At 40.9% G+C, this 17,923-nt stretch overlaps 1 protein-coding gene across 2 annotated transcripts in view; it reads left to right on the top strand.

Annotated features, from left to right (window-relative positions):
* The window catches only part of LOC107044691 (protein snail), a 63,764-nt gene extending 46,218 nt beyond the window's left edge, over positions 1-17,546 (top strand). Inside the window, exons 2-5 of one of the 2 annotated variants that reach the window (XM_015266661.1) lie at positions 9,983-10,158; positions 10,237-11,217; positions 12,083-12,549; positions 12,974-17,546. In XM_015266661.1, the coding sequence (XP_015122147.1) occupies positions 9,983-10,158; positions 10,237-11,217; positions 12,083-12,549; positions 12,974-13,018 (1,669 nt within the window). In that variant the 3' untranslated portion in view covers positions 13,019-17,546. Of the gene's footprint in view, positions 1-9,556; positions 10,159-10,236; positions 11,218-12,082; positions 12,550-12,973 lie in introns of those variants that run through there. The other variant, XM_015266660.1, reaches the window with a different exon arrangement.
* The last annotated feature ends 377 nt before the right edge of the window (positions 17,547-17,923 follow it).

Here is a 17,923-nt window from a genome sequence, read left to right as displayed (position 1 = left end):
GGGGGATTTAAAGGGTCAATGTTTCGTGTTGCTTTATTTTTTTATTTTTCTTCGGTTGTTTCGGGCATTGGGGGTCAACGCGGAAGTGTTCTTCACGGTGGTAATGGTACGGATATAACCCTCTGCTCGGGGGATTGTTAATGCATTGTTATGCACGAAAGACTATCTACTTTGCGCTTAATGTTTATTTTCGGCGGTTGAGGGAATTGCGTGACTATCGGAGCACAATTGATTTTTATTTACGAATGAGAAAATTTTAGGGGGTTTTAGGTGGTGTTTTTACGGGTTTTATGGTCTTGCATTTTTTGATAAAAGTGATCGTCTTCGTTATGTTAATAATTATGAAGATAGGTCAAGGGATTTTGGTGCGACGTTTCGCTGATTATTTTAGCTCCATCAGGCTTTAGAAAGACATGAACAGAGTTCATAGACCATATTTAGACGAAACTGAACGGTTTAAAGGGCAGGAGAAGAGGGATATGTTGTTTTATTCTGTCGCAGGGGGCTGGGGGATTTAAAGGGTCAATGTTTCACGTTGTTTTATTTATTTATATTTTTTTTTAGTCGTTTCATCCCTTCGGGGTCAACACGGAACTGCGACTCACGATGGTAACAATACGGATATAACCCTCTGCTCGGGCTGAATTATTAATGCATCATTATGCACGAAAGACTATCTACTTTGTGCTTAATGTTTATTTTCGTTGGTGAAGGGAATTGAGGGAATTGCGTGACTATCGGAATCACAATTGATTTTTATTTACGAATGAGAAAATTTTTGGGGATTTCTAGGTGGTGTGTTTTCACGGGTTTTATGCTCTTGTATTTTTTAGAAAATGAGTTCATCTCAATAATTACAACGTCCATGGAATTGTCACATTAGTCAGCTTACATCACATTTAAACAGAACTGAAATGTCAAAGCATAACCGACAAGTTCATTACAGCACTTAATTTTTGTATGAACTTAAAAAATATATGGAGATCCCCTACCTTGATGTAACCAATGTTTAGTATTAAACTGAAACTGTAAACTATTTCTAATTGTCATTGTGTAGGAGCCCACAATATTGCCAAATTTACAAGTAAATCTTGAGTATTCGTGTGACGTGAGAAAAAACCTCACGTCCCCATTTTTCTTGTATTTTTCTTCATTCTCCGTATCTCGGGGATTTTTCGAGGACAAATATCAGCGTTTATGGTGATGAATTCACGTGACAAATTCACCATTCCGGTTTTATTTGTTGTCGAGTCCACCAGGAGTTACTCGTAAATCCTGGTTTTTCGAGGTCCGGGATTTTGGGTTTTTCAGCGGTGAAAATAACCCCCTCGCATACACATAAATACGTTTCAACACCTATACATGCGGGAGGTATGGCGTTAAAGGGGGTGCGGGGAGGGGAGACAGGGGGGAATGGGCGTGCGCGCGGGCGAATGCACACCAGTTGCGAATCTTTGCTCCCAGAAAACACGGCCAGCAAAGTCAACTACCTGTGGATATACCACTTGAACCTCTCTGCCTCCCCCTCGCCCCTCTCTCTGTCCCTTTTGCGTTATGTACACGCAGTGCCTACGTTACTCACTCTTTCACATGGACTCCTTTTATAACCGAAAACACCTAAACAACTCTGTTCCCGGAGATACGCGAGATGCATTCATTAGGCGAATTTTTTTCCCCCAGTTTCGTCATGTTTTTTTCACGATTTTTCGTTTTCTTTCAGGATTATCTGGAGCAACTTCAAAGCTCAAACAGCTGGGTAATGATTTCCAGAGGTGGAGGAGGTAATTAACAATGAAATATCGGGAGATTGTTTTTTGAGATAGCCCGGGGGCGGAATATTTATTCTGAGGGCTTAATTAGTGCCTTGAGTTCTTGTGACGTTTGAGTAATTTGGAAATTGATTTGAATGTTCCTTCTGAATGAGGGGAATAGTAGGGAATTTTTTTGTGATCCAAGAGTAAGAGTAAGGTCCGCGAAATTTACTATTCATTTTGGAAATCTAATGGATTTGATTTTTTTATGGTATCGCTTGGACTTTCAAATTTGTGATGGAAATTGGACTTTACATTTGCTTAATTGAAGCAAATGAAAATTCAAGAATACTTGAATACACTTGAATTTTCCAGATTTCTGTCAATTTCCATGAATTAGTTGACCTGAAATTCCCGTTTTCCATTCATTATCTCATGAATGTTTGTATTTTCAGTCAAAAATTTTTAACATTGTACTCATTGTTAAATATTTCAAAATTCTCCAGGAGCCATTACTGAAAATTCAAGAGAATATTCACCGCAATTTTCCAAATATTAATTCTTAATTTTCATTATTAAAAATAATTGTCTTGAACTACTCCTTAAATTTCCATAAATCTCCAACATGACAAAAACTCCCAAAAACTGTCGCTAAACCCATCAAAATTCTCCCCGAAATGTGCCCGACAATATTCTCCCCCGCCCGCCGAATTTCCAGCAGAAACCCTAGATCTCCCATAATGAAAGACTTCCTCCCAGCCGCAGATTGATCATAAAATCCCCATTAATAAAAAGAAACCCGGACAAGTGGTGACGCGGGGATTTTCGGTCGATTTTCATGCGGATAACAGATTGCCGAGAGCTGGAGAGGGGGGAGATAGGCACAGTCACTCTCGGATAAGATATTACGAGATTGATAAGGCCATCGTTGAATTGCGTGCTCCTGAGTTTATTTATGTCTGACAACCAAAGTGAGACGCTTTTGTGCCTTCAACATTGGTTAATTTCATTCTCTGATTACTGGCATTACAGCCTGAAAGGTGAGACCCTGAAACAAACGTGTAATTTTAGTTGCATTCAGTGAGAGCAACTGCAACTACTCAAGTCGTATGGGCATGGATTTAATGGTTTTCCACCCTTAAACACGGAGAGAATCGAATCGGGACCTAAATCAGGAGGTGCTCTAGGGCTCTCATAAATTATTGCGAGCATCGAGCCAAAGCCACCCCCCACCCCCTCCCCCTCCCCCGCGGGCGAACGTTCAGTTGCGAACCAAGAAGAGAAGGCATGCAGTATTGCACATACACGTATACATGTTAGTCGTGTTATATACACAGTTTCCTCCATGATTCTCTATCTCCCTCGAGTTTCTCATCGATTTCACTGGGGTGGGGACTCCACTGGGGCGGAGGGGGAGGGCTGCCCACGAGCCTAATCGATCCCACTGCCTCTTGGAAAACCATTTGAAATTGGAGATTACCAATGTAAATATTATTTTTCCTCTAAACTTCTTGGCGAGTGTCAATGTTGAATGGGAATTTGTTATTTCCCGGATTTTCTCACCCCTCTTGAGGAGGGGCTGAATGTGAAGTGGACAAATGACGATAGTGTTTGAACTCTCCACTAATGACTGTGTGGCGAGGGAAGACTTGAAGTTGTTAATTATATTGGGAATGAATCAGCAATTCAATGGCTCATTTGGGGGATTGCAGCGGGCTGCGGTGATGATTACAGTTTTATGATGATAACTGTTGCATGTCGTTTGAGGAATTGCGAGTCGTGGGGATCGATTTTAATTTCACTCGGGTATTTTGGGTTTTAGGACGATTTCAGAGCGGCTCATTGAGAATTTCCCAGCGAGGAACTATTGCGGAATATTGGATTGAGGCATTAGGTGGAGTGGCTGTTGCTGCGAGAGCACTGGCGGCCGTTATATTTTATTTTTGGGATATGAAAATTCAATTGCGAAGGGAGAGATGGGGACGCTAATGGGGTTTGGGGAATTCTGTAAATGGGGATGGATCTTTGTGAATGAGTTGTGGGGAACTTCCGTGAAATGTTGTTCAAGTAATTACGTAATTACTTGGGGGAGAATTTTTTACGGAGAAGAATATTTGGTGAGCTTCGAGAAGTTTTTTATTCATTTTTTCAAGGATTTGATGTTAAATTGTAAGGAATCATTATTAAAATTGAAGAAATTTGTCTCGGGGTTGGCTTTGAATAATGCAACAGCGTTGACATTAACTAAATCCAGTTAATATTGACATCTCCAATACGATACCCACAATGAAGTTAAGTATCACAGGAAAATAAAGAGATAAAATAGCTCGGCCAGACTGATTGATCAGAGAAAATAGGAAAACTCGGTAAAAAAAAAATACGGGTACGTTGGCTCGATGGACATGGGCTTTGGAAAATTTGATGAATGGTGATGGCTTTTTGTGAAAGCTGATTTATGTCGAACCTTCGTGGAATGTTATTCATGGTAATTTCGTAATTACCTACGAAAGAATTTTTCACGGAGAGAAATATTTGGTGAGCTTAATGAAGTGTTTGTTTAAAAAAATGAATGAACAACTATTTGCTGAATTCTAACAAATAATTGTTAAAATCGGACAAATATTTGTCTCTGGGTCGTCTTTGAAACAACGTTGACATTAACTAAATCCAGTTAATATTGACATTTCCAGTACCATACCCCCAATGACGTTAAATATCACGGAAAAATAAAGGGATAAAATAGCTCGGCCAGACTGATTGATTCGAGAAAATAGGAAAACTCGATTAAAAAATACGGGGGTTTGGAAAATTTGATAAATGGTGAGGGCTTTTTTGAATGAGTTCTGTTGAACTTCCGCGAAATTCAAGGTAATTACGTCATTACTCAGGAAATCATTTTTCACAGAAGAAATAACTGTTGAGCTTCAAGAATTAGTCGAAAAAAAAATGAACAACCAATTGCGAGATTTTACCAACTGATTGTGTACTCAAATAATCAACAAAATTGACATTAACTAAATCCAGTCAATACCGAAATTTCCAATGGGATGGCCCCCAATGAAGTTAAATATCACAGAAAAATAAAGCGATAAAATAGCTGGGCCAGACTGATCGATCAGAAAAAATGAGAAAACTCGATAAAAAAATACGAGGGTTTGGAAAATTTGATAAATGGTGAGGGCTTTTTTGAATGAGTTCTGTTGAACTTCCGCGAAATTCAAGGTAATTACGTCATTACTCAGGAAATAATTTTTCACAGAAGAAATAACTGTTGAGCTTCAAGAACTAGTCGAAAAAAAAATGAACAACCAATTGCGAGATTTTACCAACTGATTGTGTACTCAAATAATCAACAAAATTGACATTAACTAAATCCAGTCAATACCGAAATTTCCAATGGGATGGCCCCCAATGAAGTTAAATATCACAGAAAAATAAAGCGATAAAATAGCTGGGCCAGACTGATCGATCAGAAAAAATGAGAAAACTCGATAAAAAAATACGAGGGTTTGGAAAATTTGATAAATGGTGAGGGCTTTTTTGAATGAGTTCTGTTGAACTTCCGCGAAATTCAAGGTAATTACGTCATTACTCAGGAAATAATTTTTCACAGAAGAAATAACTGTTGAGCTTCAAGAATTAGTCGAAAAAAAAATGAACAACCAATTGCGAGATTTTACCAACTGATTGTGTACTCAAATAATCAACAAAATTGACATTAACTAAATCCAGTCAATACCGAAATTTCCAACGGGATGCTCCCCAATGGTTAAATATCACAGAAAAATAAAGCGATAAAATAGCTGGGCCAGACTGATTGATCAGAGAAAATAGGAAAACTCGATTTAACGAAAGTACGAGTCCGTTAGTTCGATGGCAATCGTTGAAATTGGCCGATACGAACAGTAGTCAGAGGGTGGAAATCGAATTGGACATTGAACGACTGCATTGCCCTGTACGAATTAAACGCTGATGACACAGAGAGAATTGTCGATGTGAGACCAGAGCGGGAATAAGCCGAGGATACGTAAGCTGTGACGCTGTTGCAGAATGGCAACACGTCCATCATTATTCAAGTCGCGACCCTCTTTTACGGTGGCTCTCTCGGGTTTGGGGTCGTCGAACTAGTGGAGGCAGAAATCCATCGTGTGTGTACGTGTATGTGTGTCTGTGTGTGTGTGTCTACTAGCCGAGGAGCCCAATAAACTCCCTTCCTCCAGTTATAACTTGAGGGGTGGTTGAAAATGACAATGCCGTTGACTCTCAGTGCCAAGGCTTTTTGAGGGAAAAAAAATAGCGAGGGGGTAAAAGGGAAATATAGGGAACATGCCAGAGACATCCGGAGAGACTCCCCCGGTACTTTGCGACGGGACACAACTGTGATATTTTTCATCCCTCTATTTATCTCCCTCTCTCTGTCCTCGATTCGTCCCAAGCCGAAATGTATTCTGAGGAATCGTTCCGTTTTTTTTTTCCTGCGGAATGGGAACGCAGGGTGTGGGGATTCCGCTGTGAGTCATCTTTCCCTTTTACGACTTGGAATCAAACACTTGACGTACATCACGTCCCGGAATATTTGCTCAAGCGTTTACGTTTTGGATTCCGTGGGGACAAAAATTCTACCCTCGGTTATAGTCCTGCTGTGTCAGCTGCACATCTGCAACAGTTCAATAAAATTGAATTTCCATCGGCTAGGGGCGGGCGGAGATTCAACATTTTTATTCAGATTTTATTAATTAAAGCTCTCGGCTCTCTCTATTTGTATAGGGTTCCAATTTCCGGGCTCACTCACCTGGTGAAATTCATCGATGATACTGGAGGACAAATGATATTGAAATTGAGAGAATGAAATTTCAACGCTCTCGGTTGAATTCCATTACCTCAAGGGTCTGTATTTATTAATACGTCTTTTTGTTTTTTATCATCGAAAGGGGCTTTTGTTCACTTGACGAAAATCCATTGCCGTTGCCGAACGACAAACGACGACGTCGTATCGGTCGCTCGGCAACGGTTCGTGTTTCCGTGCACCTCGCATTCAATAATTCGCGCTGGGGGGCAGCTTGCCGAGGCCTCCCTCACCCTCCCTCCAGCCCTCTCTCACTCTCATGTATATAACGGACGAGTGTCTGCAGCACAAGCCCCCGGGGCTGGTTTATAGCTTGCCAACTGCGGTCTCTATTTTTCCTCTCCCCTCGCTCTATTTTTTTTTCCAGCACTCCGACACCAGTCAGACTGCTCTCAAACATTTTTATCACGATAATTAACGTGTCACGTGAATAGAAAAAAATATATAAAAGAGCAATTGACAAAAAAAATTAGAGAGAAAAATAAAATGATTGTCGTCAAACTCGTCCCTAGTTTTTTCAATCCTCAATAAGACCGATAAACAATTGGAAAATTCACGCGGTTATTTTTCACCCACCGAAACCCGTATTTTTCAATTCACCTCCGTTGAATTCAACGTGAAATGCTCCCTTTGACCCGGAGCGAGCCGGAAAAAGTAGTAAAAACATTCGAGTAAGACTCAGACATCAAAGAGAGCGCCCAAGATTACATCCATAAATAAAATGGAAGCTGCCTTATCAGTCCATCCACCCCTCCATCGCCGCTCCCCCCGCGATCCAAAAATATTTAAAAACCTGATAAATTCAATTCCGAGTGAAGAGAGCGCTCCACCGCGCCGAGAGTCAGCCCCAACGGTCTCTTTAACTACTTATCCATCATAACCATCAATCAAACTCGACAAATTAGGCCCACCCACCTCCATCTCATCGTCGGCTCTCCCCCCCACCCTCCACAAGTGCTTGAGAACTGGAATCCCCCGATGTAAAGCCACGCACCCCAAGACCAAGTGTAAAAAGAAAAATAAAGAATAATAAAAACGCTGTATTTGCCAGTGGTATGGTTTGTCCTCGGGGGGTGGCGCGCGACTCGTTGCCGCGTCTGGCGTCGTTATCGATTGGTCGGCGAGAGAGGCGCACGCGAGGGTGGCTTGGAAAAAGGGGTGTGCAGCGAGAGGGGTTGAGGGTTGAGGAGAGAGCCTGTGAGAACGAGAGGGACAGAATAAGCCGGGGTATAGCGTGCAGCGCCGTACTATCTGGCGGTAACAGGTGTTGGTCTGGTGGCCCGAACTTGTAAAATCGATGGATGGCGCATCGCCGAGGCGACGCCGAAGGAGAGTGCTCTCCTCCGCGGATGCCTCTGCCACTGGGTTACCCGTTGGGCTTCCCGTACCCTTCTCCCCCTCTCCTCTCTCTCTCTCTCACTCTCTCTCTCTCTCACCGAGGACCCCTCGAATATTCTTCTCTCGTAACGGCCGAAGGAGACGGCAGGCAGTAGCGTCGCATCGAGAGGCCCAAGGCTGATGGCAAAAGGTATTCGCTCCGGTGGAAAATAAATCCCCCCTGTTTTCTGAATTCACGCCGTCACCGAGGGGTTGCTTATATCCCCCAATGGTTGGTTTTGGATGATTCAACGCAGGCGCGAATAACGTGGAACACGGGGGCGTCGTGAACGCGGCAGTTGCACCCCAGCCACACCCGGACGAGCCATGTAGTCGGTCTACCCTCCGCACTACGGCGGACAATTGTTGCTTCTGCGCCCACAGGTGGGTATACCCTGAATACTTGGACAACCATCGTGATTTTAATGTTTAAAACACCTGGATCAAAGACTGATGGCTCATTGAGCGAGTGAACTTGCTGGGGAGTTTGATTAATCGTGAATTAATCGGTGAAGCAACGTGCGGGGTTAACGGGAAATTGGCAAAGTGCGTTTTAACCCCCGGGCCGAACGGAGCAGCCGATGTGTGGATGTAGTGGTGGGGAATACTTATTGTACGTGGGTAGTGGTGATGTTTCGGTGTATGAATGCATTTGTATGTGCCTGCCGGTTGTGCACGGTATAATACGACTGGTGGGGTAGTTGGTGGTGGTGCTGGCGTCGGGGGGAGATGCTACGAGTGTAAGGGGTTGCCCAGCAGCGCTCGCAAGGGTGGGAGTGAGAGCCGAGTTAGGGGTGATATCAGTGCTTTCCCCCCCCCCCATTTTTACTCCTCTTTTAATGCATTCACACCCTCGGAGCCATTGCCGGAGGCTAATTCGTTCATTTCGAGAGGGAGAAATTGTGGGGGTGAATTGTTGGTGATGCACTAGAAGCTCAACTATTGTATTTTCTCGACAATGAGAAATTGGTATGAGACTGAATATTGTGAGAATTGCTGAAGGTACAGCGCGTTATCGACCAACGGTTGAAAGCCTGTGTGCAGCCCCCCTCGACCTGTTGTCCAACTTGTTGCTCGTCCTGTGTGATATCCGCCTTTGGGTACTCAAGCCATTTGGTATATATATTGACGCATTGACGTTTTGCGGACAGACATTTTGGTTACGTTTGGAGGAAAATTGTCGGTCATGCTGGCAGAATGCAGATTTATTGTACTACTGAATTCACGTTTTTGTCAATTTTTCGATTGCGGCCTCACGAGCTGAGAGAAATGCGAGAATCAATAAGATACTTTGGTGATCCTAGGTATATTATACATCAGGAGTTTTATCAATGTCATGATAATGTTATACCGTAGATTTTAGGGAACGAGTGACTGATTATTGCGAAACAAGAGGATTAACATTTTTTGATTATATTGATGTAAGTAGATTTATCGGTAATTATCTTCCACCCATGTGAATACAACGAAAGCAATACTTAAAACAAGGTACATTATATATTAGATTAGATGTAGGAACAAATGGTACGGTTGAGAGGGATTATAAACAATTAGTGAGGAATTTAATATCGAATTATTGTTCACTCTTCGTTGATAAGGTTAATGATAATTGGAGGGTTGGCCCTCCATTTTCGATAAAGTCCAATTTACGACCAGTGATTTTAATTGAATTAGCTCACACCCTAGCTCACTTTGTAATAAAAACAAAAGCAAAAATATTTAACAAAAGGTATTTTAATAATTGAAGTAATAAATACAAACACTCTCTGTAAAAGCGTGCAACGACGTAGAATTTAAAGTCTACAAGAAAAGTGATTAGACTAATGAGAATACTTACTTTGCCTCTGTTCATTATTGAGAATAATCGATGTGAAGAACCTCTCCAGCAGATTGGTGTTTACATTTTTATATAAAAAAACAAGTAAAGTAGAGATTAGTGTTAGGCTGTTCGTCGAGTAGATAAATTAAGCCGTAAACCGAGGTTACAAAAGTTATTGAAAATGCCGAGGTGTTACATGGTGAAGAAGGCCTTGTGCAACAAGTACATGAGCGTGACCAGAGGCTTTGAGTCATGGGGAAGAAGCAGGGATTCACCGTCTCCGGAGCCGAGTCAATCGACGATTGAGACATCAACGCCACCCCCAGTATCTCCTCCACCATCCGTCTCTCCTCCACCAGCTCAAGGTAAATATTTCCCCTCTCGAGGGGGCAATCTCCGGGCAAACAGAAGCAAAAGGCCATCGAATTCCTTGTTTCTTTCAGAAACTCCAGTGTCAACCATGAAAGTGATAAAGATGGAGTCAGAGATACATATAACTCATTGTATAACCCAAGTGCCATCCACCGAGGAATCGCCATCGTCAGAGTCACTGTCAGAGCCATCATCGGACCCATTAGCAGACCCATTGTCAGAGCCAACGTCAGACCCATTGTCAGAACCAACGACGGAGTCCTCGACGTCCCCTCAAGACTCGAGTCCGCCTGTTATTCAGATAATCTCGTCGTCACCACCACCGCTAGTTCTAATTCAACCAGAACCTGTTTATCAGAGCGTTGGGATGGACTCGATGAGGCCAATGAGTGTCATTCAGGAGACACCGCTTTTCAAGGACAGATCAGCGGCTGAGACAGAGGCGGCTCACGATCTCCTTGAATTGTCGAGGTCTCTGCCACCATTGCCACCGCCGAGTGTCGCAGTTGGTCCCCAGAATGTTCTCGAATCTCCACCGACTGAGAATGTCCAGGAGATAAGTTTCTACCAACCAACGGAGTCGCCGATTTATCAGGTTAATACCATTGATCTTGGGGGCACTACACTCTATCAACAACCGACGGGAATAATCTACGAACCGGCGACACTCATGCAGCAAGGACCAACTGGTGTCTTCATACCATTGTCACCAGTACAGGAGATACTGGTCGCCTATACTGCACCCACTATTCCATCCATTCTTGCCTCACAGTCGACAATAGGTGCACCACCACTGACACCACCTACTTCAGAATGCAGCAGTGATATTGAGAATAATAATCCTAATTCGCAGCCGAGCTCCAGGGATAAGGAGGTACAGACTATTGCGGATCAGGCGGAAGTCAAACCGGCTAGCTACACGTTCGATACGCTTCTGGTTTCCGATGGGAGGTCCAAGAATAAGAGGGCTGGTGGCAGTGGCTCTGAGGCGGAGAGCAGTGCTGAACAACCGGAGACGTCGAGGTCTGGAAGGTACATCTGCTGTGAGTGCGGTAAGTACAGCTTTTTTTATTCTTGGGGAAGCAATTGAGAAATGGGGGAGGGGAATGAGATTATTTAATTGTGAGATATGGGACGCTCTCATTATTCTGTGGGAAGAACGGGTTCAGAAAAATTCCTTCAGCTTCCTCGTTAAGAGGAAATGTAAGGAATTATTTATTAATTTCGAATAGTCGTCTCGGGGAAAATGCAGTGGGTCTAGTTGACGTTTTAATATTTTCCGAGACATTCACGTGTTTTTTTAATATGTACATAAGTGTGGGATACACCTGACAATTATGAATTCACTGCAAATTTAACATAAAATAGTGGTTGTTGGAAATTTTTTACTTTGAAAATTTCCTTCGGTAATTTTTCAACAGCTTAGGCATGCTAGAAATTAATAAACAGCCAATACGCCACAGACTACTGAAATTCAAGAGAATCTCCCAGCAGACTGAAGAAATTTTCTAAAAACTTACACGGAGAGAAATATTCAGTAAAAATTACGGGACAATTCACGTAATCCGCAATGGGGAATTGTTTTTCGGCAATTTGCATGGGACTGGAAGAGACCGAATGAAGTCCGAAATTGTCACGTAATTTTTCCCGAGGGAGCAAAATCTTACAGAAACATCCCGACTATTATGCCTCCAAAATAAAAAATTCTTGGCAATTCGTACAATTTCAGTGCCGACTCACACTTTTTATTGAACTTTACTTCGCTCACAGATTACGTTTGGAAACGTAATTTTTCCTCTTTTTCCTGGTAATTTTTATTGAATTTCTCTCTCGGTGTCCGCCGAAAAATCTTCATTCTTTTCACAATTGAATACCCCCAATACCGCCGGCACCCAAAGAACTGTCCTCTCCTTCCAGGCAAGCAATACGCAACATCTTCAAACTTATCGAGGCACAAACAGACCCACCGCAGTATCGACTCTCAATCCGCCAAAAAATGCATCCACTGTGGCAAGGCCTACGTGAGTATGCCAGCATTGGCGATGCACGTGCTCACCCACAAGTTGACCCACAGCTGTGGTGTCTGTGGCAAAATGTTTTCCCGTCCCTGGCTCCTTCAGGGACACTTGCGCAGCCACACAGGTGAAAAACCGTACGGCTGTGCCCACTGTGGCAAAGCCTTTGCCGATCGTTCGAATCTGCGTGCCCACATGCAGACACACTCGTCCGATAAAAATTACGAGTGCCCCAAGTGCCACAAATCATTTGCACTCAAGTCGTACCTCAACAAGCACCTCGAGTCGGCGTGCCAGCGGGAGAATGGAGATGACAGCAGTAATGACGTAGATACACCGGGATGTCAAGTTGATGTACAGAATATCGAGGTAACACGCTAGATTTATCCCTTCAAAATTGCCATCGTCATACTTGTCTCGCGTAAAAAATGGCACTCACCAATACCGAGGAATGTACACACCAGTTAATGAGAAATCCTCGGTGTAGCGCTGGGGCGAGGGGGAAAAGTAATAAGTGAATTTTGCCAAGAGATTTGACGGCGTTATGCGAATAAAACGCGGTGACCCCGATTGTCACGATGAAGTTGGTTTCATCCGGCGACGATATTGATTCATCCCGGTATGTGTGCCCTGTTGAGGCTTATCCCCCCGAGGGTCCCCCGCACTCTATTCCGCATACGATCTTTCTTCTTCCCAACAATTTTTTTTCCATTTTTTTTTCCACTTGCCATTTTTTTTGGGTTCAAGCCTCTCTTTCTCACATATTTTTTACTCTTTCACGTCCACTCTGTAGCCATCGTATGCACCGCTACGTGGCCCAACGGAGGAGAGCACTTGAGCCTATCACTGACACGTCAACGACACACGGCACTGACGATGGAGCCTCCGTACCAAGGGACGAAATGATAAAAAATTATTATGACAATGTGGAGGACCCAATGGGGACGATGTGGAGAATAAAATCATTCGGAGCACCGAGCACTCGTGCTGTATTCTAGTCACTCCACTGAGACGCCAATACGCTTATTTCTTGAGGAAATTTATGATATTTTGTCAAGAGATTGATTGACATTCCTTAGGTTCCTAGGTGACAGAAAACAAACATCGAAATATAAGAAATATTAAATGGTTTTCCCGTCCCCCGCCCCCCCTACCCGTCACTCTTAACTATTACTGTAAATCTGTCTTTATCCCATTTATCGAGCGGATTTTAATATTTCTATGAGCCATATCGCGTGATTCACCGTTTTTACATTTATTCTCAGGAAGGGGAAACGCAAAGTGTCGAATTGGTAACGACGATCGGGGAATTTATTCACTAGTTTTTTTCTTCACCGCTATTGTATTTTATTTTTAAAATGAAAAAAAGACGCAGGGAAATACCTCGCGTGGGATTCAGGGTAGTTTCATGACAATTTATGTCTTTGAATCGATCGTCGTGGGTACAGACTGGGGTTTTAAAAGGGGGATGAAGAGTACGGGAGGAAAAATGATTATTTTTTTAGTTAAAGTTAGTGCACGAATTACCTTATATACGTCCAGAGTAGGTAGAGTTTTGCGAGTATTCAATTATTTAATAATTGTTGATGTATTATTTTTCGTTTTTTATAGCGCGTGTGGGAGAAGTGAGGTGAGAATCCAGTGCATTCGCTAGAAAAGTGGGAATAATTGAATAGATTGTCATTCTCCGAGAAGTTTTCGCGAATTTTGCAGCGAAATGTAAAAAATTTCCATTAAACCGCAGAAAAACTAATGGAATTTCCAATAAAATCAATAGAATTCAGATGGAATGCGCTGGGTTTTTCATTGAATTTTTTCAGACGTGTACGTTTGTCTCGAAAGTCGTTTCTTCAGACTTGGAAGCCGCCCTCTAGTTTTTCAAAACTACGATTAATCGAAATATCATATGTTGGATACAGCAATGTTACTTAACATTCGTTATGCCATTCGATAATGGATTATCATCAACATTTAACAAGGGAATGTGGCCCACCTGTTGAATCCATAGTGACCATTGGCGAAAGGGCCACTGTGACCTGGCCTTTACTATTGTCTCTTTCTCTTGAATTATGAAACTACACTACGGTGTGTATATACAATACATCCACCTACGCGCTGGTAAATAGATTATGAGTCACGTTAGTCCCCATCATCGATCGACGCTTTATTTTTCCCAGGGGTTCTCCTTCAAGACTCTGTCAAAGGTGGCGGCATAGCGGTGGGGTAGAAAAGCCTGGGGAAACGACTATTCTGTGTTAATTTTTTGTTTTACGATTTTATTTGTCCATGTGCCATTAATCCTTTGTTATTTTTTTTCTGTATTCTATCGGACGATGGAAATAAACAAAAGTCTTGATGAGATTGTTTGATGATCAGTGATATGACGAGGCTTTGCTTTTTATACATCAATTTAATTCTAGTCGTAATTGCTTTATCGATAAGAGAGTTATTTTACTTACTAAGGCTTTAGGATTTTTCGGTCGATGATAATTCTCGGTTAGCGGGATTTTAATTAAATCTGTAGATTTTAATGATAAGGGGGAGTATGTAGGATTTTAGATGATGCAGGGTCGAGCGCCGAGAGGGAGAGGATTATACTTGAGTCGTGCATTATTCAACGTATATTTCGGGAGAGAATTTCAAATACAAATTTTCAGGATGAGATTATTGGATGAGAGGGTCGGGGATGGTGAAATTCAACGAATGCACGAGGGAGGGGATGATTCTATGGATTCTTTGAGTACTGTTAGAGGAAGTTTGAAGTTTCAGGGGCAGTTGAATAATTTTTAAGAAAGGGACATTAACTCTAGGTCACGGGGAAAATCGGGACATTTAAGACTTCACGGGAAAGTCAATGACATTCTCCAAATTATTTTAATTTTTAATGGAAACGTGACTCTTTGGTACCGAATTTAACAAATTTAGTTGAATAATTGACCCGAAATTGACAGTTACCATTGACTTTTTCATAAAATTCTGCATTTTTTACAAAGAAATTCATTGGAATTTCAGAAGAACTGTAATGTGATAACAATTTCCAAGAAGTGTACGGGAAATTTCAACCATAATTTTTAACAGCGAAGGGTGAGGATTCCAATTGAACCCCTGACATTGTGATTTTCAACTTCTCGATCTCGTGATGCCAGAAAAATTATTACGAAAATATCGAGTCAATGATGGTTATGAGGATTAAATAATCACAACGAGTATTTCCGTATTGCATTGAATCCATGGATCGCGGAAATTTAACCAGTTGCAGTTGCGGATCTCTAGTCACATCCACTAATCTAATCACCGTCTTATTAGAGTCAGTACTCGACAGTCAATCGAATATTCATATAAGAGAATATATGATGAAATCGTAACGGTAGTCAATAAATATTGTGTAGGATTTTTCTCGGATAAAATGGAAATCATTGGGAGGTGAATTTTGCCAGAAAATTAAATCACTGAGCCCCGAAAAAACAAATCTCAAGCGAATTCAGAAACTACTGAGCGACATTGCATGTGTTGAGTATGAGATAATTTATCGAGTGTCTGCGAAAGAAATGAGTAATTGTCCTGATGAATATTAAATGAACCTTTTTTATCCATTTATTCGTTACTAACGAGAGTGTGAAATTTGCAGAGACGTGAATTAATGGGCAGGCTACAGAACTGAATACTCGTAGTGGTCGGAATAATGTGTGTCATCTGGTGATACAATTATAAATACACAGGTGACACTATTAACATACCGAAAAGAAAAAAAAATGAAATTGTAATGTGAGCCTCATATACTGACTAGTATCTGTTTAATTCCATTAATTAGAATAAATTACTCCTGATAAAAGGGAGAGGAAAAAAAAATTGAAATACTCAAACACGATCATATCTGACCTTGGCTTGTTTTAGAGTGTGATAACACGAAATTTAAAATCAATATTCTAGGGGAGAATGAGGAAAATTCAAATTCACAAGACGTAGGGTCTAGAATTAGTGTGATACAAGGTACGACAAAGCAATAATTTAGTGATTGTATGATATTTGAATTAGTGATTTAGACAACTAAGTTATCGTACTTTCGGAACCTATATATTTACTCGATAAAATCAATATAGTTTTGTAGAATGCGCAAAAAAAATGAAAAATAAAAAAATTACAAAAACGAAAAAATGAAAAAAAAACACATTGAGGGTTTTTTCGATTTATGAGGATTTTTTGTCGGATCGAATGATTAAAAATTTAGAGAAAAAAGAATCTGTTGAGTGATGTAACGAGAACATATTGAATATTTACCGAATTCATAACGAATTTTCCATTTACGTTGATTGGATGATAAATTAATGTGATTGCACGTACCAGTTTAAAATGCAAACACGCTCGCAATGGTTCACATGAGTAATGAGAAATAAATGAAATTCAGTGAATGATAAATGCTGAGGATTCAATAATTAATAAACGTAGGTGCCAAATTTGTGTGTGCTGTTATCAAAACGATATTCAAAAAGTTTGAACAGTCGATTAATGATGTGCACCGCTGATTAATACCGATTCATATCCAGAGATAACAATAAAATGTTGGATTAACCAGTTTGTGAATGAGGAGGGTTACGAGGGGCCGAAGAAATATCTGCCGGTGCCTTTATTACAATAACTACATCGGAGAATATTCAATAAAGTGCAAAGAATGTTTTTTTCCCGTCGACTATCTCAGTGTAATTCTTGAAATAATAGCGATTGATACAAACGTAGGGACAGGAATGGTGAATAATTAGTGAAATAATGGGCCATCGGCGAGGCGGTGCCGAGTGACCTTCGCAGGTGAATGAAAACAATGGGAATGATAATAATATTACTATCAAAAAAACGCGCTCTGCGTTTTACACAGCTAGTCACAAATGAACGTTACTTGTCACTATTGAACGATAGAGTGAATAGTAGCAGATACTATTTCACTGAGATTTGGAGAACACTGTTAGAAGTGAAATTTCATGGACAGTTTTCAGGAGAGTGATGGTGACTTTGATTTAGGGGGAAAATGCCATAAAATTGCATATTTCGCTGAAAATTCAAGGAAATTCAACATTTTTGAGCAGCTGATGACGAGAATTCCTTCATTGACTTACATTTTCAAATAAAAGATTAATGTTCAGGGCCAGATAACACTGCATTTTCCTGATTTCTATTCATTTTCATGGAATAATCTTGAAATTTCGGTGCAAATATAATGTGATAAAAATCTCAAAGAAGTGTAGAATAGAATGAAGTGCCATTGAAGTGGATTTAAATGGGAAAAAGCCATGAAGTTTCATATTTCACTGAAAATTTAATGAAATTCAACATTTTTGAGCAACAGAAAAACGAGAATTCCTCAACTGACTTAAATTTTCAAATAAAATATCAATATTTAGCACCAGATTACACGGAATTTTCCTGATTTGTATTCTTTTTCATGGAATAATTGACCTGGTATTGACAGTTTCCATTGATTTTTTTCATAACAATTTGAATATTCAATGACGAAATTCCTTGAAATTCCAGTGGAACTCTCATGTGATAAAAATCTCCAAGAAGTGTACCAATTTCAGTCAAAAATTTTCAACAGTGAATGTAAACCAGTCACCATGAGGATTCAATGGAAAAAAAAATACCACGTATGTACTTACAGTATTTAAGGGTAAATGAAACAAGACCTTTTAATTGCACCAAAAAAAATTTGTAAACTTTATTAATTGAATTATACGTTGCAAAAGGACCGTTT

Source organism: Diachasma alloeum, unplaced genomic scaffold, assembly GCF_001412515.2.
Source record: "Diachasma alloeum isolate Michigan unplaced genomic scaffold, Dall2.0 Dall_scaffold_00782, whole genome shotgun sequence".
NCBI classification, from domain to species: Eukaryota; Metazoa; Arthropoda; class Insecta; order Hymenoptera; family Braconidae; genus Diachasma; species Diachasma alloeum.
Note: the sequence above shows the minus strand (reverse complement) of the source record. Positions and strands in the feature narration are given on the sequence as shown.